The 23324-nt window shown below is 35.0% G+C and overlaps 3 protein-coding genes and 1 long non-coding RNA gene across 5 annotated transcripts; 1 reads left to right on the top strand and 3 right to left on the bottom strand.

Moving 5' to 3' along the window:
* Nucleotides 1-391: 391 nt before the first annotated feature.
* Nucleotides 392-2672, bottom strand: LOC139858586 (uncharacterized). Of its 2 annotated transcripts, none has more exons than XR_011762999.1 (3): nucleotides 2617-2672; nucleotides 1408-1763; nucleotides 392-780 (listed from the first exon to the last, which is right to left on the bottom strand). It is a non-coding gene; the product is annotated as an uncharacterized lncRNA (long non-coding RNA). The 2 variants fall into 2 exon arrangements; XR_011763000.1 differs by having other exon boundaries at nucleotides 2621-2650.
* Nucleotides 2673-5915: 3243 nt separating this feature from the next.
* Nucleotides 5916-6491, top strand: LOC139860041 (uncharacterized). The gene has a single exon (XM_071848815.1). It carries the CDS (start codon nucleotides 5916-5918, stop codon nucleotides 6489-6491), a length of 576 nt encoding a protein of 191 aa, XP_071704916.1.
* Nucleotides 6492-9703: 3212 nt separating this feature from the next.
* LOC139858108 (CRM-domain containing factor CFM9, mitochondrial-like) lies at nucleotides 9704-13229 on the bottom strand. Its single transcript, XM_071846962.1, has 4 exons — nucleotides 13060-13229; nucleotides 12679-12958; nucleotides 11154-11555; nucleotides 9704-10736 (listed from the first exon to the last, which is right to left on the bottom strand). Exons 1-4 carry the CDS (start codon nucleotides 13122-13124, stop codon nucleotides 10008-10010), a joined length of 1476 nt encoding a protein of 491 aa, XP_071703063.1. The 5' UTR covers nucleotides 13125-13229; the 3' UTR covers nucleotides 9704-10007.
* Nucleotides 13230-15460: 2231 nt separating this feature from the next.
* On the bottom strand, nucleotides 15461-22764 carry LOC139857125 (TOM1-like protein 9). Its single transcript, XM_071845851.1, has 10 exons — nucleotides 22634-22764; nucleotides 20651-20729; nucleotides 19935-20033; nucleotides 19739-19855; nucleotides 19463-19614; nucleotides 18610-18691; nucleotides 18357-18442; nucleotides 17885-18073; nucleotides 16833-17305; nucleotides 15461-16101 (listed from the first exon to the last, which is right to left on the bottom strand). The coding sequence occupies exons 1-10, from the start codon at nucleotides 22732-22734 to the stop codon at nucleotides 15461-15463; spliced, it is 2019 nt and encodes a 672-aa protein (XP_071701952.1). The 5' UTR covers nucleotides 22735-22764.
* Between the last annotated feature and the right edge of the window lie 560 nt (nucleotides 22765-23324).

Here is a 23324-nt window from a genome sequence, read left to right on the forward strand (position 1 = left end):
TGCTCAGAATTTTATGCAATTTTAACGCAAGCTATTGATTAGGCACCTGATTTACACGGCACATTTTATTCATGTTTTTTTTGGCACACAAACTACAACCAAAAACGATTATAAATGTTTTACGATTATAATGCTTTACATATTTGTACTGCTAATTAAATAATTAATTATGCATCCCAAATCATCCCATTAACACGGCTAAACTTATGAATCTGTATGCAAGAATCAAACTACGGATATCAGTTTTTCCTGCATCATCACACCTGTACAAAATCAGCAGTTATATAATATTGCAAAATTTTAACCAAAGAATGAACAAATAAAACGTTGATTAATCTTGAAAAAATGACTAAACTACCATAAATAACATAACTGTGTGATTAATAAAAAAACCCTAAAAGTAATCTTTAATTGATATACCATGAGCTAAGACGTAGCAGTGGAAGTAACAATTGAATCATTCCTTTTCGCTATGTATTGCCTACCATATACATATTTATATGCGCAATACTTATTCAAACTAATATCAATATAATCAAACATAAAATGATAGTATGCATAGTAAACATAATCAATAGCTACAAACAATAGTAACATGAAAGACTAACTTGCTTTGAAATGGCCAAACGGTCTTTGTTCTTTCATAAATGCAACAAAACGCCTCAATTTCATTTAAAACCGTGGACCACAGTAAAAGAAGAAGGTAGTATAACATGGGAACCCACTTCTGACCAATTATAGTCACCTCTATCAATAGCATCGTACAACCCACTCGTAATACTGCAAAACGAAACAAACACTTACATGACACAATAGCTATTATAGCACGATGATTTAGAAACACAAAGAGCAAATATTATAATAAACACAACCCTATATAAGACAAGTAACAGTAAAAACGCCCTACTCGTTTCAACGTTTTTTGTAAAAAGAACATTTGAAGTTAGCTTCAACGTAACCCGCAGTGGAATGTTGAACTGGAATATTAAACATAAAAACTGAAAAAGGCCTAGATTATGAATGTGTCTGTATGGGTTATGTCATATTTCACAATTAGTGTACTTAAAAAAAACGAACTATCATAAAGGAGAGCATGCCGAAAGGGTTGGAATGGGTTGAAAGCCACCTAAAGTCCCAAACTCTTTTTAAAACTAATACAACCTCCTAAATACACCCAAAGTCTACTTAAAACTGATACAATCTCCTAAATACATCATCAAAATAGTCTTTGCAGTAAGAAACATTGGTTTAGTTCTAATGATTAACACATTAATTTACAACAGAAAAATCAAATGTTTGTGGGTCAACCCATAATTAATATTGTGAACCATTAGCTAACCTGCCCATCTTACCACCGAAAGTTAACATTGATTTGTATGAAACAGTTAATAAGGAGTGTGTTCAAACCGTTTCTGAAACTGAAGCCTTTGACGTAACATTGCAACCACCGAGTCTATTTGATGCACGCGTATGGATACAGTTCTTCCAAGACTTATATGACATTCCCTTCCAAGTGGAGCTTGTATTATCTTATCTTCATCTTTTAGCAACACAAGTTTGTATAAAAATTCCAAAAAAATTAACGATTTTTAACAAAATAATACAAACAACCAAACACACATTCGAGATTATCAACTAATTATTAACATAAAGAAAGTTATAGAATGATTACCAGCAAGCGATTGCAACAGCAGAACAAACAGGCAACGCAACACAACATAACAACATTTTGTACACGAAAGTTTCTGGTGGTAGTTCAAAATCTATCCACAATCCAAAAAATAATAATTTTTATAAAGTATATGACATTCAATCAAAGTATTATATTCACAAATATACTAACACATAAAAACGAATTTGTACACGAAAGTTTCCATAGTAGGAATGAATTTAAAAAATACAAATTTAGTTTTATTTATAATTCGATGTAACACAAAAAAGTTCATAACAAAACATAAATACAATTTAATCCATAGAATGACAACAACATAAGAAGATGTGGCTGTCATCAGTAGAAACATAACAAAGTTTAAATGGGTCATGGGTCAAGCTGACACATAAAACCTGATGGGTCAGAGCAGCCCACATTACCTATAGTCTGAATGATCGCATCAGCCCAATTAACTTATAATTTGATGGATAACATTAGTCTACAACAACCCACTTAACTTGAACAGTCATTAATCTTAAACGTCCGGTCCATTTAACTACCTCACTTTAGCGCACGATATCTCATTCAATACAACATAACTTTGGACACATAAAATACCGTTTCGAAGCCCTTGTCACAGGCTACGTGAACATATAAAATGTTAATCAAATGTGTTATATATAAATAAATATACATATTTAGGTCCAAAGTATGGTAAAACTGCACTTATAACCCAAAAATTTTCAACATTCATTTCATATATAAAAGTTATAAGTTATGTAAGTATACTTACACTTCCTTTTTCATGAAATTTTATTCAAGAGAATATTTTTATACAAATATAAGTTTATGTAAAAAAAAAAGAAAACTAAGAATTTAATAAAGAATTCATCCTAATTTTTAACATATGTGAAGAAACCTACTGATGAACTAAAACATAATATCGAAGAAGATTGAAAATATACCTACTTTATAATGGCCGAAAAAGGTTCTTCATCCTTTAACACAAACACAAAATCCTGTCAAACCAGTGAGACAAACAAAATCAAAATATCACTAAGCGAATTCATAGAATAAAATGTACATAACCAAAATATCATAATGAAATAAGACGAATAACAACCAAATAAATAGATAAACGTAGTAATTTAATAACAGCAAAATCACTTAATACATCCATAATGAGAAAACGTAAATAAGAAAGAAAGATGAAAACCATACCAATCGAAGAAAAGTAGCGCCGAACAAAAGAGACACAAACTAATAAACCTGCAGTCGGTGAGTCGAAGCAAGGAAACAATCAATAACCCCCGACGAAGTAAGAAATCAGTCTATTAGTAACTTATACACATTAAATTAAAAAAAAAAAAAAAAAAAAAAAAAAAAAAAAGATAAAAACCATTTTATTTTTTGTTACATTGATAGCGATTCCCCTAGAAAATAAAAATATATGTGGTAAGAATACTGAACCTGGAAATCAATAAATCATAATAGTAATCAAGAGCTTAATCTTGATATCACTTCATAAGTGAGACATTATCGCTGGCTGACGTCACCGGAACTTGAGCGACGGGGGAACATTTTTGGGTTCGTGTTTGGTTAGAGAGATATGAAAGGAATTGAGGATAAAAAGTCAGATGTATGTATTAAAATGAAGAAAGGAGGTGAGGTAGAAGATATGGGAGAAGTCATGGGAGATGCCATGGGGGCAATCGATACGGGGTCGAGAAAAGATTGTAACTTTAGGGATAGACTTAAAAACGCTAAGATGGCTTTGAAGGATTGGAGCTCCAAAAAATTCGGGGGTCTTGATAAAGAGATTGATGCCTTAAAAAAAGAAGCCATGGAGTGGGAATTGAAAGCCGAATCAAATACTCTCACGGATACGGATCGGGAAATATGGTTAGAATGTAGACGTTGTTGGGTTGAAAAAGAAAACATTAAATCGAATATGCTTAAACAAAAGGCTAGGATAAAGTGGACGATGGAAGAGGATGAGAATTCAAAGTTTTTTCATGCTTCGATTCGTAGAAAAAACAACAAATGTAATATTCGAGGAATTAACATTAATGGGACATGGAACGAGGACCCGAATGTAGTGAAAAAATGCAGTTTTTGATCATTTTCAGAAAATTTTCAGCACTGTTTCCACCCCCAGGCCCAGTCTTCGTTTCTTCTTTTCTAACAGGCCCAATCATAATGCATCGGCTGGCCCACTTTCTGTTAACAGTTCGGTTCATTCAGATACAAGGGTGTGCAATGGGCATGGGCTTGATAATATTTTCTATCTGGGCTGGGAAAATCGCAATGCTTCGGACAGACAGTTGGGAAATGGTTCTGGGGGTCTGATCACACTTACTCTGGTCCTAAAAATGCTACGGGTAATTTCATACTCTCCTCCTCACAATCTAGTGACCTTGAAAATCAATTCAGTGAGGAGGAAATCTGGGGAGCTATAAAGGATTGCGTGAGTAATAAGGCTCCGGGCCCGGATGGATTTAACATGAGTTTCTTCAAAAAAATTCTGGGCAATCATTCGAGAAGACTTGGTAGAGGCTATTCAATATTTTTGGTGAACGGGCACTATTTCCTCGGGTTGTAATTCATCCTTCATAACGTTAATTCCAAAGATTGCTAACCCGGTGAGCTTAAGCGAATATAGGCCAATCAGTCTTATTGGTAGTTTCTACAAGATCATAGCTAAACTACTTTCGAATCGAATCAAAAAAGTAATTCCAAATCTCGTTGGATTCGAACAAAGCGCTTTCATTAAAGGTAGGAACATTATCGATGGGGTCTTGGTGGCAAATGAATCACTTGAATATTTAAAATCCAATCATCTTAAAAGTTTGGTGTTCAAGGTAGATTTCGAAAAGGCGTTTGATAGCCTTAGTTGGAATTTTCTAGATGAGATGATGGTTTTGATGGGTTTTGGCTCCAAATGGAGATTGTGGATTGCTTCGTGTCTTAAGTCGGCATCTATTTCGGTTCTTGTAAACGGTTCTCCAACAAAAGAGTTTAAACTCGGGAGAGGGGTTAGGTAAGGCGACCCGCTTTCGTCTTTCCTTTTCATTATCGCTGTCGAGGGACTCAATTGGCTAGCTAAATCGGCGGTTGCAAATAATCTTTTTGAAGGTGTCGAGATTGGTAAAGATAAAATTCGTATTTCACATTTGCAATATGCCGATGACACTATGTTTTTTGGTAAATGGAGTTTTGAAAACATCGAAAATTTAATGAAACGCCTAAAGTGTTTCGAACTTAGTTCCGGCTTAAAAGTTAATTATAATAAGAGTAACCCTTCTCGAGGTGTGTGTTGACAAAGGTGAGGTAGATTCCATGGCAAGTATTTTTGGTTGCAAATCGGGAGTTTTTCCAATGAAGTATCTCAGGTTACCTATTTGTGCTAATATGAAAAAATTATCAAGTTGGAAACCGGTGATAGAAAAATTTGAAAAAAGATTATCGAATTGGAAAGCGCGTACGATTTCATTCGGTGGACATACAACCCTCGTGAACGTGGTTTTAAATAGCTTGCCGTTATACTACTTTTCGCTCTTCTGTGCCCCGCCCTCCGTGCTTAAAAAACTTGAGTGTGTAAGACGTAAATTTTTTTGGGTTGGGTCGGGTGATAAATCTAAAATTTAAGGGGTAAAATGGGATGATGCCATTCGCCCTTATGCGGATGGCGGACTAAATTTGGGTCTCTTAATTGTAAAAATTTGGCTTTAGTCGGCAAGTGGTGGTGGAGGTTCTTAACCGAAACTACTTCCTTGTGGGTTAAGGTCATTAAAAGTATTTATGGGGATTCGGGAATTATTTTTTCGGGTGGGACTTTTATCTCTAATAATTCTACTTGGAACAATATTGTTAAAGCAGGGCTCGAGATTGACAACACGGGTGTCGAATTTTCAACCTCTTTTGCGAAAGTGATTGGCAACGGATGCAACACGAGATTTTGGGAAGATGTTTGGATAAAGGACAAACCGCTAAAGGAGATTTTCAAGAGATTAGTGACGCTCGAATCAAACCCCCAAGTTTCGGTTTCCAATCGAGTATGCTATAGTGACGGGGTTGTTTCCTATTCTTGGGAATGGTCTCGGCAATGTTCGGGGCGTACCAAATCTGAATTAGAAGAGCTCGAGAAATTATTATCATCATTCAAAATGTATCCGGAAAAGGAAGACACATTTTCGTGAAAGTTAAGTGGGAATGGTATTTTTACAAAAAAAAAAAAAAAAAAAAAAAAAAAACAGAGCAAATTATGGCGAAAAGTTATTCATCAAATAGCACGTATTTGGAGACTTTTAAAAACAATCTTGTTCCTAAAAAGGTGGAGGTTTTTGTTTGGAGAGCAAGGAATGAGAGATTACTCGTCTTATCCGAACTTGATAAACGGGGAATTGATCTTCACTCCGTCCTTTGCCCTCTTTGTGATAGTAATATTGAATCGGTGAGTCACTCTCTTTTGACATGTGATAAAGTTCAAGATGTATGGGAAAAGGTTCGGGAATGGTGGGGTTTTGATTCGACCAATCTTTCTTTTGATAATCTCCTTCGTGGTCTTGTTCCTTCGTCTTGTTCCGAATTGGGTGGCATCATATGGCAAGCGGTGGAATGGATTAGTTGTTATCTCATTTGGAGAAATAGAAACCAAAATGTTTTTAAAAAGACTACTTGGACTACTCCAAATGCACTTAACGAAATCCAAGTAAAGAGTTATGATTGGATCGCGAAGCGTTGCAAAAGAAGAAAGATTGATTGGATTGCGAAGCGTTGCAAAAGAAGAAAGATTGATTGGCACGATTGGCTACATAATCCAAAATCTTTTCTAGTTTAATTTTAATGTTATGTTGCGATGAATATAAATGTAATTATCAGATTTTGGTTTCTAGCTCGGCATCCTTTCGTCTTTGCGATGTTTCTTGCATTATTTGGACACTTCTCGAGTAATAAAAATTTCTGCTTTTCAAAAAAATATATACATACAAGTAATAGTATATTACGAGTAGTATATTTCATTTGAAAGAGCCCGATACAAACAAATAAAGTGAACCAAACTAGCGAGGGGTGTTTGGACTACCTTGTATTTAGAGCTTGTAGATAGAGCATATTTCTTTTTTTCTTTTTTTGTCCAAAAATAATGTATGTTCATATAAACGAGGTCATTTAAAAAGAAGGAAGAAAAAAAAAAAAACTTCATCAACAAGAAATACAAAAGTACATAGGAAAATGGAGAAGTTTGAACCTACAAAGCAACCATCTAAACAAAAACAATCTATAAACGAGCCTCCTTAACATCCTAAAAAAACTATAAACAGACTAATCAAACAAAAATTTGAGAATAACATGAAACTTTTTTTTTTTTTTTTGAAAGGCAAGAAATTTATTATAGAAAAAAAGAACGCAATACAACTAGCCAGAAGCTAGCAAATACAACGAAACACGAGCAAAACACACATACGAAAGCAAAAACGAACTAACGAACCCCGCGACAAAAGTAGGCTAACATCACGACCAAAAAGACCACACATACGAAAGCAAAAACCAACTTAACGATCCCCGCGACAAAAGAAGGCTAACATCACGGCCAAAAAGACCATTAGCACAAATAGAAGCTCAAAATAAAGCCTACGATGAGTCCGACCCCGAGTCCGAATCCGAGTCCGAGCCCAAATCCGAGTCCGAGCCCGAATCCGAGTCCGAGTCCGAGCATGAGCATGATCATGAACAACCATCCACATCCGATTGTTTCATAAAATTATTGAGAATAACTCTATCAATCCACGTTTGTTTCACACGACATGTTTTCCGTTTCCATTGTTTTCTTTCTAGAACGAAATTAATAAAATGGTGTTTAATTAGAGGCCTGAAAATTCGTTTCTTGCGTCGAAATCTATTCACCACGCTGGGCCCCTCTCGAGTGACACCAATCTGAACATTCATCTCCGGAGAATAACATGAAACTACGAAGGAGCGGAACCAGATAAAGAACATAAGACGGACCACAAGATACAATATACTAAGCTTAATATATTTAGCTCATTAATGTGTATAGATAAGCTATTTTCGTGGGCGTATGATTTTCGTTATAAAGTAATAAGTCAAAAATCATAAGTTTATAAAGTAACAAGTCAAAAATCATAAGTTTTATTTTTTTTTATTTGGGCTAATTTGGCTTTATAAGCTAATCTAAACACCCGTTTAGTTTTAATTTTTTTTTTTTTTTGAACGACAAGCTTTACATAAGTGTATCATTTATTTCAACGACACTCATCATTTGCAGACACACACGTTCGGGAGGAAACCCGAATCGCATTACAGGAACCCGTTCCTTTAACCATCCCGAGGGGCAGGCGGATCGGGTTTGAATCCTGAATGGATCCGGGAGAAAACCCCCCTGAGGTAAATCTGGATATTCATATTTCAGTCAGATTAATTAATAGAATGAGCAGAGCGATACTCGAACCCATGACTTAACCCCCAGCCCCAACACACAAGGTGAAGGAGATGCCGTGAAACAATGCTTCGTTGGCCTTTAGTTTTAATTTAGTTTTGAGTGAACCGAATCTAGTTTTGATTGTTTACCTGCAACAAAACTTTATACCAAAAATTAAAAAGTAGAAAAGTAATATCTTTAGGTTTGCCTTTTTTTTTTTTTTCTAAAAGAAAATGGAGATAAATAGTACCCTTGCCCTTTATACACACTATTTTTATCTGGCAAATATCTAAACTACAACTAGAATAGCAATGCTCAAATAATTGATCACTTGAAAAAGAAGCATACTTCCTGAATTGCACATTTAATGAACCTACAAACTAATCAAAATTAGCATATATTAGATGAATATTTGCATATGAAAGTATATCTCGTGTTTAGTTAAGACCTAATTACTCGGACATTCCTCGTGGTTGTTCAGATTATGCGTTCAGTACTTAAAAGTTTTATTCTTGTGTGGTCAGTCCACGTAGTTTTCACTTCTTGCGCGTATATCTGACATTAACGTTCATTAAAAGTTCCTTACATCACATGCCATGCACGTGATCATATTTATGTGATGAGGTATGATTATCACCATACGAGATTAGGTATTGTTTTTGTTTCAACAACTCGTTTAATTAGAAGTGGTTATCTTATTCTGATTATTTATGAATCACATACAACTTCATAGAAAGCATCCAAAATCCTCTTTAGAAAACAAATTCTAGACCAGGCAAATACATACAGGTTTACATAACAACAGGAGTCCAAAACGGTCTTAGAATGGAGCCAAGAGAACTGTTGGTCCAGACCAGGTGTGGTTTACATGTGCAACCACCATATGTGGTCCTGCCATGCTCCAGTTGTTTGAGATAATGGTCTTAAAATGTTCATGCATCATGACAAACTTGCAGAAATGGAACAGGAACATACGTGCCCTAGGAGGGTATAATATTACAAATGTGATTATTTTCTTATTAAGTTAGTCACTACTGAGTTTAACAATTTTTGTAACCATGCACCTAGAGCATGACATAACCACACATGAAAAAAAAAAAAAGGATGATACGAAAATTTTAAGGAGAAATATTAATTTGCATCCTTAATTTTGCTTGAAAACTAGGGGATCTCAGTCATTCGATCAATATAATCAATGACTATGATTAAAAACGCGGGACAACCACATGTGATTGACTAGGATTAAAAATGTGGGACAATCTCATGTGATTGTCATTACAATCACATGTGATTGTAAAGATCCAATCACATATGATTGTAGGATATCAAGTAAAATTAAGGATTCAAATGAATATTTACCACGAAAATAGGCTTGTTGTAATCATACACACCCGGAGCTTTAAAATAAAGATATGCATCACGTTAATATGTTGTCATGCCATGCTCCAGGTGTATGATTACAACACGCCTATTTTCCTTTTAAGTAAGAGGTGGCGAAAATAGGGCATGTTCAATCATACACCTGGAGCTTTAAAGTATTTCGCCACCTCTAACTTAAAACGAGAAAGAAAAAAGAAAAGATGATTGGTTCTCTTCTTACATTAAAACATGATTTGCAGACTAGTTAACAAAGAGGCTAGCCTTAAAAGCTGATTGACAAGAAAATATGAAGAATATCAAATATAGGATCAACGATCCGATCCAAAATGAATACATGATATTTATAGTCTGTGTCGAAAGTTGCTTACTTGTATGAGAACTCCCTGCACAATCTCATGCCATCTAACAAACAAATGCCAATCAAATACTACTCAATAAATGCAGCAAGCATCGGTAAACCATCTCAGGTGCAAAATTGACTCGTTTTGATTACAATTAAAGATTGCATCACGTTAATACGTAACAAATATCTTCGACTTAATCACTATCCCAATCTTCATCCATATTTTTCGACGTTTTCCCCTTGCTTTCACTGTCATAATTTGGCGCTTTTAATGATGACGACAATTTATTTTCTTCGTCAGATTCAAACATGACATTTTCCAGATCATCCAAAATATCTTCCTGTTCAGATTCTTCTCGAACAAATTCGCTCCTAACATTTCTAGGTTTTCCATTATGACCACCCTTCGATCTATCCACTTTACGAACATAATGAGCTTCTTCTTCATCTTCATCGTCTTCTTCATCTTCATCGTCAGTCTCACTATTACTACTATTATTCCTTTGTGGGGCCATCCTACCCATTCCCGGCTTTGTATACCTTCCATCGTAATCTTCTTTATAAAGATATCTAATTTTGTTGACTTCTTCTTTTTCCGCAGCTTCCTCTGCTTCCCACTCTCGATCGGCCGCATCCTCGATCTCAGCTATGAATTTATCGAGCTCTTCTTGATCACTATCGTCACCGGATTCCGATTCTTCGATTACGTTTACGGTGCGATTTTTGTCATCACCGCGGAAAACGTAAGGGCTTCCTTCCTTGTTGTCTATTGCATTAAAGAATGTGGATGCCACTCTTTGTATGCTGGCCATGGCGACTGGATCATCGGGGTTTAAGTTCATCCTCCTAAGCTGCTGCTCTATTTTCTTTATGTTCAGTTTTTGAGAATCAAGCGCTTGTTCAAATCTAGCTTTAAATAATGCCTGCATTTGGATTTCAACCATCATAATCAACACAAGTTAATGTATCGCCAAATATGAGTATTTCACTGTTGTAAAAGTCGCGAGTCGGGAACAAATAGGTCTGTACCTTAGAGGGACGAGTTGGTGGATTCGGGGACAAGTCGGTCGTTGACCAACATTGACTTTAAAAAATATGAAAATTTTAACCTATCTTTGACTTTGACCGACTCAGACCGGACTCGACCTGACTTTGATCAACTTTGACCAGACTTTTTAGTGTTGACCGACTTTTAAGGTGTTTTTGGACGAGTCGAGACGGGCTTGTCCCCAAACCGACGCGTCAGCCAACTTTTACAACAGTGGTATATCATATTATCTTAAACTTGTTGATAATCAAGAAGGCACAATAATCATCAAACAAACAAAATAAAAACCCACCTTCCGTTTCGTAAGGGTGTTAATCGGTATCAAATTCTTGGGTTGTCTATAATTTCTTCCACGAAACATGATAATCGTTTTGACGTTATGTATGTTAACCACAATGCCACCACTTAACCGTGCAAGCATGGTCGCCATCTCCTTGATCTTTTCCTTGGGGAAGTTATCGCAACAAACTTGCACGGTTTCATGAAATTTCCAATGCATGTGCATGTTTTGAACAACACCTCCAAACACTCCACGAACACCAACCGGTACATAATTTCTATTTCTGAAACCAATCTTTTTTAATGCCTGAACTTGTTCGGGGGTCAATAGCTCAGGATCATGCCGAGGAGGTGGTAACTCTGGTAGTTCGTATTTTTTCAGCTTCTGAAGTAGTAATGCCACCTTTTTCTTGGCCTGCAATTGTCCAAATATACACATATATAAGAAGTAAACTAATGATAGGATTATAATGAAACGTTTGTATTGAATGAACGATTTTATGATATGAAGCACAATGAAGCACTTGCCAAGAAGGAAAAAAAAATGCATGGCAAACAGAATGAAGCACTTGCCAAGAAGGGAAAAAAAAAAAAATGCATGGCAAACACATTCAGCGCCCATTACCAGCCTACACTAAAAATAGTACAATTGATAAAAAAAAAAAAAAAATCCATCTTTTCTCCGCGCGACTCATATTTCTCATATTTTATCGGATCATCACTTATTTCACGAATAGATAATAACCAAAAATCTGAAGAAAGATTTTTCTTTGAGTCCAAAATAAGCAAGAAATCATCAACTATTTAATCGGGGATAAGCTCTATGACTTTAATTGAAAGTTCCAAACAACACGTAATATCGTTTAGTTGTTGAACTTCCCAAATTACAAGGTCAGGGACTAGTCGGTCGGGACACGTTGGGACTAGTCGGTCGGGACTCGTTGGGACTAATCGGCCAAGTCGAAGACTAGTTGGGAGTTAACATACTTTGACCTTAAATGTATTTGACCGACTTGACTAATTTGACCTAATAAATCCAACATTGAACTAATAAGTTCAACTTTGACCATCCAAATTGAACTTTTGAAAATTTTGACCAAATAAATCAGCCAAGTGGGAGACTTGTCGGACTACAGCAAAATCCCGACTAGTAGGGGAATAGTCGGTCTAGTCGGGATACTTTTACAACCATGCCAAATTTAACGACTACCTGGAACTTCCATTTATTTTAAAGCAATGTCTGTATATATAAGGTGATATTAGAAATTTCATTCGATCTTCGCACTATTATAAATGTGTTTCGGTAGGCATACGAAATTTGATACTTATTCCTATCAAAGTGAGTGTTTCTCTATCGATTACTAGAATGTATATACATTTTTGCAGTCATTTTCATGTTCCCTTATAACATCTAGCAATCTAATTAAAAACACTAATCAAGTTCAAGACTTTATGTACAATACAAACAAACATCTCCTAATTGCATATAAAGATAATAAAAATTGTTACAATTTGATTTATTAAAGGCGAAAACGTACTCTTTTAAGGTTATAAATGAGGCGTTCTTCATCAGTCATTAACTTTTTTTGAATCTTTTTAGCCCTCCTGATCTCCCTTAGGGTTTTACCAGACTCTTTTTTCATCCTCATCTCCACTTTACTTCTCATGCTTCGTCCTTTCGATGTCGAATACATTCGATTTTCATCGAAACAATTCCAAAACCTAATTGAGCTCAATACACTTTCATCTCTAATCATAAAATTTGACTGTATATCATACTTAGGTGTCAAATTGGGCCGTAACAACAACTTGAAATCCCTGAAATCAAACAAAATTAATCAAATTAATTCGTTATTATACATAATTAATTTACGATATGGTCGGTAGGGCATATGATAGAGATTATTGTGCGTACGTACTTGGAGTAATTGGTAATCAAACGAGAGGTTAGGGTTTGAAAGCAGCGGTGTTTTGTAGCAAACATTGATTGGACGAAGAGAAAATTATTAATAAGAAATGAATTTGGGGTTTTTCAGCCCAGGGTTTTAGCTAATTCAGCCGTGCACCGAGTAACTGAGTTACTCTTGAAACTATTTGGTCTCGGAAAAATTAGGTGCCAGTTTGGTTAGTGATTTGAAATTCTATCATATTTTGTTAGGGCATTTAAAATCATTTGTAACAGTTAACCCTAAACCCAATGTAAAACGTAAATGTAAAACATGAACGTAAATCAAAAGTAACACGTAAATATAAATGTAAACATAAACGTAAAAACGTAAAAAAAAAAAGTTAAAAAACGTAAAACGTAAAAAAGTATACATAAGTTAAAAAAAAAAAAGTAACACGTAAAAAAAAAAGTAACAAGTAAATATAAACGTAAAACGTAAACATAAGTTAAAAAACAAAATGTAAACATGAATATAAAACGTAAACATAAAATATAAAACGTAGACATAAAATGTAAACGGAAAGTAAAACGTAATCGTAAAATATAAAACATGAACGTAAATTGTAAAACGTAAAAGGTAAAGTAAAATATAAAACTTTAAACATCTAAACGTAAATCGTATACGTAAAACTTAAACGTAAACGTAAAATTTGAACGTAAAATGTAACGTAAATTGTTAATGTATAACGTAAATGATAAGAAACAAAGAATTTCTGAATCATTCACTAATACAAAGGATTTCTAAATTCCTAGAAATTTGAAATCCTCTAATCAAACATATGATTTCATTAGTTTTGAAATGCAAGCCCCTCAAAATCGCACTAACCAAACTCACCCTTATATTGAGTTACCAAACTAATCAGACATTTATTAACATGATGTTTTCTTATATATTTTTTCCCCAAACAGACGTGTTGACGGGTTAGAAAGTGATGATACGTTTGGATAGAGTTTCGAGTAAATGTCGTAGGGATTGTTTTTGTTGTTCGGATTGTTCGACATTGTATTTGAAAGTGAAGTCAAAGAATATCAAGTTTTTAAGGTTTGATAAGAATGAAGTGAATTATAGATAACAATTTGTATTTTGTTGCATTCTAATTTGTGTTTTAAGTCTTGTATTTATAGTTTTCCTATTGAACGACATTTCAATTAAACGTCGCCTCAGACCACTCGTAGTGGTGACTCGTGTTGGTTTCAGTGGCGGATCCAGAAAAAATTTTCACCTGGGGCAAAAAAAAAATTAAAACGTAAGGATTTTCTTTTTGACAAAATATAGAGTTTTTTGAGCAAAATTTAGAGGCTTTTGAGCAAAATACGAAGGTTTTAGGGCAAAATATGAAGGTTTTGGGGCAAAATATGAAGGGTTCGGGGCAAAAAAAAATTACAACTGGGGCAAAATCGAAAAACCGAAAAAATTTACACTAAAATTTCGAAATCGTCGAGGGCGGCTGACCCCACTTGACCCCCCCTCCCTCCGCCCCTGGTTGGTTTCTTTTTACACTTTTCTGCTGACTCAGATGTGTTGGTTTTTGGTGTGGAGTATTGGTGGTGTTGGTTTTTGGTGTGGGTTAGGATTATTGTGGTGATTTTTCAAAATATAATTGGTTAAGTATTAAAAATGGAAAAAAAATAATATTTTTATAATAATAAAAAATTAATAAAATCAAGCAACTCACGTTGGCTGCACCGTTGCTACCTCACCAAAGTCACCGCAACGCCACCATTCAACGCGTCGATACGGCTGCGGCTGGCATTGGTTGGCCGCACCTGGATTTTAACGTCGTTAAAAGTGCACCGATACAAATGGTCTCAGAGTAACCAAACGTCAAAAATAACATCCTCAAATGGCCTAAACACAAGCGTTCTTAACTTCTCGTCTCACCCCACATGCTTTTAAAAGGCCCAATGTTTGTAAACACCTCACATTCACAAAATATATCATTCCACAGAGTTATTTTTTTAAAAAAAAAACCTACACATTTACGGGTTTATTATGGGAAGGATTGCTGTTCTATATCTTCTAAAAACAGATCAAATTTTTCCAGATTAAATAAGAAGTAAACATACCGTATCACATCACTTATATCAAATCAAATACAAATTATAAGAGATGCAATTTAATTATGATTTGGTACACAGAAAGTTACAAAAAATATAATAAAAACATATGTTTACTTTATTAGGCAAATTTTCAGTTAGTGTGTTCTCCGGTTCTCCCCTCAAACATGTAATGTACATAAATCCGAGGACAATAAAATTTTGAAACAAATATAAAACTCAAAAACAACATTATAAACTAAAAACAATTCAAAGAATCATAACATAAGAAACCCAAAAGAAAAAAGAAAAAAAAAGTAAAACAGATAATAATTTCAGCTTTTGTTAGCCTTAACTTTGGAGAAATCAACCAAGTCTCCAAAAAGTTTGTCTTCTGTTTTTGTAGGCTTCCCGGATACATGCACATAAGACGCATTAGCCATAGAAGGACCTTTATAAACACTTCCACTGTTGAGTGATAACCCCGACATCCGTTGATCAACAAACTGCGCATTTTGCTGCTGGCCATATCCATATCCATAACCATAATTGTTGCTATATCCAGAGGGTTGTTGCATTTGGTTAGCGTACATTTGCTGACCCATTTGTTGTGGATACATCTGAGGCTGCATTTGCTGTTGGGGAATCATACCCATCATTTGTTGTCCTTGAAACTGCTGTTGTTGAGGGTACATCATTTGTTGACCTTGAAATTGCGGTTGTTGACCTTGAAATGGTTGTTGCCCTTGAAACGGTTGTTGCCCTTGAAACGGTGGTTGTTGAGGGTAGACGGCGTGGTTGTTGGGCGGTGGAAATTGAGCATTGGGGATAGGTTGCTGCATGTACATGTTCAGTCCCTGATCGTTTGGTGGTTGTAACTCTTGAGGTTGAGAGTATTGAGAACTTTCGGATTGATTATCATCCGTTGATTGAGCTTCCCAGGGTGGGGGTGGTAATCCGTCATTTGCTGTAGCACCTGTCATCGCACTCGTCAAGAACTTATTACTTGGGGGCAATTTCAGCCTGATGACCATAAAGGTGGTTAATATGGGTCAAACTTTACTGATACCAGGCTGAAGGGTAAAAAATTAAAAAGCTAAGCTAAAGAAAAAATGGGTCAAACCAGTCCAATTGTCTTAAAAGTTCATCATAGCATAAATCAATTGTTTTACAATCTCTCAAATACAATAGTCAAATATTAGGATCTTTAAATTTATAATACTTTTCGAAAAATATATTACTCTTTAAATGTTTATAGTATTTTCCCTATTTTAGGGAAAAGCGGTCTCCTGATTACTCGGACTACATAGTCAAACTTGGTCAAACTCCGTCAAAACTCGGGATTACTACCACAAAACTCAGACAAACTCGGGATTACTCGGAAAATCGGTCAAAGTCAAATGTGGTCAACATCCAAGTACATCCGAATTGCCGAGTACCCCCTAAAAATTCCCGACCGAGTACCCCTAGTAGCGATTTTTGCAACCTTGAAGGTAAGTGCTTATGATATATGTTTTTTAAAATGTCCCGATTCCCTTTCTCATCGCATCTTTTATAAATAATTAATAATAAAACCTATTAGCTTCTCACCATTCTGGGTACAACAGACACTCTACTTGTCTCCAACGATAACGTAAACCAAAAATAGGAAATATCTGAAATCCTTTAGTAGAAAATAAGAATTCCACAATAAAATTTTATACTTACCATAAGCTGGTAAAGGTGGATCTTGCAGCGGCTGCTGATGAGTCACGTGCCCATTCCATGAAGTGGGTCCCGGATTGAACGGTGTTGGTTGTTCATATTGAGGTGGCATACTGTTGGGAGTATTTCCATTTGGGTAAAGTGAAGATTGATTAGACGGGAAATTTTGGGACGGTTGAAATTGAGGTGGTGAAGAATATGTTTGTCCAGCTGTGACAACGCTTGAAATATTATTTTGTGAGAGCATGTCAACTAGGGCTAAGGCGTTGTTCTGAGATACTGGAGGAGTGGTTGATTCGGGTTCACCCATTGGTACAATAGCTAAAGAATTTTCAGGAGTTGGTGAGCTAAAGTCATCTCCACTCAAAAGGTCAAACTTGGGGTTGACCTTTTCTGGAGTTAGTTCTGATGACCCGTTGGTAGTAACAGGAGTAATGGCCAGCAAATCTGCCAATGAACCATTGTCAGATGTAGACCTGTGCACACCAGAGGTCATACATTCTTGATTAGCAAATCTTATAGGCATATATAGATTACTATTACATCATCTAATCTAACTTTTTAACTCTAATTTCAATCTAATCTAATCCAATCTGATCTAACATATTTATTTATTAATTTATTAAAGAAAAGCCAAAATTAGGTAAGCGTATTTAATCAACCGTTGAACGATTTTGTAAGACGATAATCTCACCATTATTTTGAATGATGATGTCATATTTGTGTATCTACTGTTTTTTAACCATTGATTTGGTATTGTAAATAAAAATTACTTTTGTATTCTTATTGAATATTAAATTATTATTAAATTATCATTATTAAATTATTAATTATTAATTACATATTATTTGTTAAATTATTAGTTATTAACTATTAATAAATAGTATTAATTCTGCAAAATCACAGGTTATAAACTATTTATCTTAACCAATACACAAATTATCTGTTTGGCAGCTATTCTATTTATTACTTGAGTGGTTTTGTTATAATGATTGTTCCATGTTGTACGCACAAATGTTATCTGAAAATGGATAAGTAATAACAAAATTGATTACCCTATTGTAGCTTGTTTGGTGCCTCCAGTATCAATAAGAGGAGCATCAACTGGTACTAATGCATTACTAGTTTCAGGCTTCGATTTCTCTGATGGAACAGGTTTTCCCGAAACGAGTGATTCATGTTTGGCTAGGACCCGCTGCAAGTCATCATTCAGAGCTAAACCTTGACATAATAACGATTCGTCCCTGTCACATATTATTAAGATAAAATGTAGCTTAGCATAGAAGTAATAACAAAACTTTAACATTCAAAACCAACTGCAGAAAATTTTCAACTTCATCTTGCTGTTTTGTCACCCATAAATTACGAAGTAAAGACACATGAAATAAAGAACGTTGACGCTGAAACATCGTATGTACTTCAATTTAACTTTTATTTCTCCATTGCAAGAAGTAGAAGCACAATGTTTTACAACGTATTATGTAGAACGAGGTGAGTAAGTGAGATAAGTAATACAAAAGGCCTTACGAAGTTGAGTTCACAAGATGTACCACTCGTTGCTTGTATGTACGGCACTGTTCCACCAAGTCTACAATGACCTCTTGCGTAAGCCCCTGATCCCAATAGAGTAAATGGAGACTCAAATCAAGTGATAACAAAAATGGAGTAATAAAATATAAAAAAATGTTACTAATAACAAGACCATAATCATGAGCTCAGCATGATTTAGCTCATAAGATAAGAAACAAGAATATATAATCTAACAGTTAAACTGCTTCACCTCTTTTTTTTCGGGATCTATTGCGGTTAACATTTCTGCAAGGACATCCATGATACCACGTGCATTCTGAAGTTCAGTCAAGCTGTAAATGAAATAAAATTAAATACAAAACAAGCAAATTGATCAACAACAATTTGAACGCAGACAACTTTGTATAAGAAAGTGCATTCTGGATGCAGGCACTTTAATAATAGAAGCAAAAGTTTTATAGCCTGAGATGCAGGGTTGTCAGTTTATCATTTTAGATACATATACCGAGTTCATCACTAAAACTTGGGATGGATGAATATAGAGGCGCTGTTCGGTCACACAAGAAGTGGACCAGCAATAGGTTTCTTACGTGTAAAGCTACAACTCAAGGTTACCTCACAAACTTTAAGAAACTATGTAAAGATATTTGAATGTCTATGATACAAACTATCTAAGCAAGAACATATCAAACGTGTTTATGCAAATAAAATACATGCGCATCTTTTCTTACCAAAACTTCTAGCATTTTCTTGCAAGTCTTTTTTACTTTTACTTAATTGGTTAAAACAAAAATTAAAAACCATCAGATCTAAAGATTTTTAGAAAAATGCTTCTCAAGCTGACACAGTGACACACATCATATTTCATTACAGAATTCCCCGTCAGTAAACTTCCTTTAGTGATTGAGCTTGTTTCATTATAGACATTCCTCAAGTTTCTTATATAAAAAAAAAGTGTACATGTCAACACCAGAAGATATTTCCGCACATTATGCTAACCCGACGGTAACCAGGACTTCAATATAAAAAGGTCAAATACTCAACAGAATCTAACTAAGCAGCTATTTTTGAAACTTAAATACAAAAAACTGAACGTGATATACCTTAAAGATGGAAACTCAGACTCCACAGAAGACTCAGCCCCTTCATTTCCATTTTCTGTATTATTTGCATATGATGAACTGCCCTGAGTTTGTGGTGTTTTTACAACAGAAGCTGGTCTGTCAGACTTCGGAGGAAATACTGCCCCTAGACGCTGAAAAAAAAAACATGTCTAAGTCTTGTAAAGAAAAAAAAAAAGTGTCTCAAGTTCAAAAGAACGGATATAATATATGCCCATTCCATAATATCTCAACCAAGACAATTCTCACATAACTCACCAGTAACTCATGATATGCTGCATAGTACTGTGGATACCTGGCCCGGGCCCCTCCAAAAGTTTCTTGCCAAGTATCTATGAGGATTAAGATCTTCTCTTTTACATGAATGTCAGGTTGCTGTTAAACACATCATGTCATATAACAAATATAATAAAGTATTCAAGTAAAAACTAGCGTCAGAAATTAAATAACTGACCTTTTTTTTGACCATTCTCACCATCTCATGAAGCAGATCTCTCTCAGCTACATGCATGTGGACAAAATCCCCACAGTTCTTCATAATTGTTTCCAAAAGCTTAAACACAACAAACAAGTTATCGATTATAATGTAAATCTGGGGAGAAACGGCATTTGAGAATTACATGCAGTAGACAAATTTAAGAAAAAGTTGTGCAGTTTGAATTAGACTCTTACAGATCCCATCCGTCAAAATTCAAAAAGATAAATGAAAGCATATTATAGTTAACTATTGTTCCAAAGTAGCGGGAAAAGAGTAATACTTATTTCCATAGATTGATGATCAAAGATCTTAGATAAATATACATGAAACCCTCAGTTGCTATTCAAAACTTATTCAACGTTTGTCACAAATTAATATTCCTAAACAACATTAACTAGAAATTGTGCAGTTCGAATCAGAGTAACAGATCACATACGACAAGAAGAAATAAAAACCGTTAACATTTCAGTTGCATGTGTATGCATATGTTTACAATAAAAGACATTGAAATATCACCCTTATGTTTAACCATATGTTGGAGTTCAACTAAGAATAGGAAGAATGCAATGAGATACTTACAAACCCCAAATGCAACAAAACTATAACCCTTAATAACAACTAGATATTGGATTTGACTGCAACGTTAATGGTAAAAGATATTGAAAAATAGATGTAGGTTTCTTTGTGCTTACCGTTAACGCAAGGAGCTGAACTTTCGGATTCTTACTTCCCAAACGCCTTTTAATGCCTTTGACAACATCCTTCGCTTGCCTGAGCAAAAATCACATCAATCTTAACACCAAATGGATTGACACTCATTTTTACAGGTAAGACTTAATAGAGATTATATACCAGCAAACAACATAAAAGTTCACATAAATATTTCATCTTTATATGCCAAACACTATGTTCATATACAAAAATACATAAATTTTACTAAAAGCTAGCCGCCTAGACCAATTTCAATTATAGTCCTTGATTACATATGATTACATTCCTCCCTTAGACTTCATGTATCTATAAAGAAATTAAGAAAAAAGGGAGCAGTACAAGAACAAATGTTTAAGGCATTGTCGAACATTGACACACATCCTTCTCAACATATTGGATGCAGAAAAAAGAATATGAAAATTCAAGCATATTCCTGTATAACATTTCTCGATAAGGTCATGTATGCGATGTGAGTATGTCTATGGTTTATCCTCACTGAAGATCCGTAGATTGTGATACTTATAACGTATCAGTTAAGGGACTTGGACAAAAACACACCTGTAGAAATTGCAGGTGCTGTTTTGACCACGGATAGGGTGCCAACAAGAGTAGTTGTGAATTTTCATGATCAATATGTTGGTCCGTGTAAGATTAAAACTAATAATGATAATGCATAACAGTTAATGTTACCCAGTCATCTAAATTTAATGTCAAGCATCTGATTCCGTTTAAAAGAGATCCTCCTCGTTCCAACTTGACGACGAGTTCTTCTTTAACTGGGGCCAACTGAAGGAAACTCAACGCACCCATCTTTTGAATATCTTATAGATTAGTAGTACATAGGACATCTGTCAGTTTTTTTTTTTTTTTTTTTTGTTGGGGGGGGGGGGGGGGGGGTGAATCTTTTCCGTTTTCCGTCCTTGTAATCAACTAACAAAGCTGCATTTTCCTTATTAACCTGTGGTCAAGAATTCTCCTTTAACTCCTTTCTTAATTTCTTCTCTAAAGCCGCAGCATCTTTGTAGACCAATATTGCTGCTACTTTAACCTTCAGATTTTGTGGTACGTAATACACCCCTTAGATATAGACTTACAAGAGTTAAAATAGCCAAAATGATCTATGACTCCATGGGTAGCCTAATATTTCCCACTGTGTTTTCTGTTTGTACTTAATTCTTTCCCGTTAGCTACTTCAATTCTAAAATAGTTAAAACCAAAACATTGTGTTGTAGCTCATGTGATAGTGGTCTGCCTATCTTAGCGAGAGGTCAGGAGTTCGACTACCGTGGGGTGCAGCATCGCACACCATGTTGCCCCTTTACCCTTGAATTCTACCCAAGGGTGCCTTTCGCACATCGTGTTGCGGGGGCAGTGGGGGAGGGGGTTTTACCGCCCATGCCCTCGGATTGGGCCGGGTTTTCTCATGGGCAGCAGTTGGGGCCGGGTTATGCAACTGCAGGGAGATGAGCACGTGGGTGGTTAAGTCCCCCTGCATGATCTCGTACTGATGTTAAAAAAAAAAAATAGTTAAAACCAAGATAACTAAACTCCAAGTTATAACTACCACCATAACTTGATAATCCAAAGTAAAAGCATCATACCCCTTATTCTCTGTATTGCACAATATCAATCACTACTAATACAAGTTCCCAATAGCACAACTATAGATAGTTAAAAAATAAACAGAATAACATCTAAATGTATACCACTATACCCAATACTATTACATTGTTAAAGAAATTTTACTCAATTTAACAAGATAAACCCTAAAATACTCAAGTACAAAGTCCGATTTCAACAGAAAGAGTTAAATTATTAGTTCAAATTTACTGAAGATATAAGATTGGATTGTAACAATACAGATACAGATACATAATAATATTAACACTGTTAATATTACAATTATGACGATAACAATAATTTAGGATAATAAATTGTAAATAAAGAGACAAAAAGAAGTTTACGCAGGATCGTGATTGCAGATATCGCAGATCTCAGTATTCATCGACCAATCAGGTCCAATTAACATACTGCTTGTTGCTCTTTCCACCATTGAATTCACCATTTTTTTTCTATTTTTTCACCGGAATAATAATAACCGTCGGCGAAATCAGAGCAAACAGTAAAACCTAATTTGAAATCAGAATTTAGATAGTAGATAGAGCGATCAAACAAAATACACAAATCTCTATCTCTATCTCTATCTAAATCTTTGGGATTTTGATCCGTCCGTGATGATAGATCGCTATTTTATTCCTCTTTTTAGCATTACCTAAAATTATATTTTAGTAATATTTATGAAAAGAAGAAATGAACCATTGATATAACGACGCGTGGCAAGTTTTAAACTGCTGGATTGATTGAATTGTCCAGATCATACGGTTAGTATTTTTATTCGGAAAGAAGTTTGGGGATTTACCGGAACCCATCATCAATGCGGTTCAGTTAACATAAAGTCAACAGGAAGAGCTCAAATAGTCAACGATAAGAAAAAAATATTCACTCCATTCTAAAAAAAGAAAAAAATGAAAGTTATAATATTTTATCTGTTCGGGTTAGTGCGAACTGTACGACTTCTTGCAAAGATGTCAGGAGTCCCGACCACTAAGCTACCACATTAAGATGGTTATTCTCAAAAAAGAAGTGTCCCAAATT

The sequence above is a fragment of the Rutidosis leptorrhynchoides genome, chromosome 7 (genome assembly GCF_046630445.1).
Source record: "Rutidosis leptorrhynchoides isolate AG116_Rl617_1_P2 chromosome 7, CSIRO_AGI_Rlap_v1, whole genome shotgun sequence".
Classification (NCBI taxonomy): Eukaryota; Viridiplantae; Streptophyta; class Magnoliopsida; order Asterales; family Asteraceae; genus Rutidosis; species Rutidosis leptorrhynchoides.

What these genes read in the sequence shown, in the direction of transcription:
- LOC139860041 (XM_071848815.1), top strand. Translation starts at nt 5,916, where the DNA reads ATGGCGAAAAGTTATTCATCAAATAGCACGTATTTGGAGACTTTTAAA.
- LOC139858108 (XM_071846962.1), bottom strand. Translation starts at nt 13,124, where the DNA reads ATGTTTGCTACAAAACACCGCTGCTTTCAAACCCTAACCTCTCGTTTG. An exon ending in TTGATTACCAATTACTCCAA is followed by an intron (nt 12,959 to 13,059) that starts GTACGTACGCAC and finishes GTTTGATTTCAG; the next exon opens with GGATTTCAAGTTGTTGTTAC. An exon ending in ACACCCTTACGAAACGGAAG is followed by an intron (nt 10,737 to 11,153) that starts GTGGGTTTTTAT and finishes ATCCAAATGCAG; the next exon opens with GCATTATTTAAAGCTAGATT.
- LOC139857125 (XM_071845851.1), bottom strand. Translation starts at nt 22,734, where the DNA reads ATGGTGAATTCAATGGTGGAAAGAGCAACAAGCAGTATGTTAATTGGA. An exon ending in TAGATCCCGAAAAAAAAGAG is followed by an intron (nt 18,443 to 18,609) that starts GTGAAGCAGTTT and finishes TATTGGGATCAG; the next exon opens with GGGCTTACGCAAGAGGTCAT. An exon ending in ACCAAACAAGCTACAATAGG is followed by an intron (nt 17,306 to 17,884) that starts GTAATCAATTTT and finishes TGGTGTGCACAG; the next exon opens with GTCTACATCTGACAATGGTT.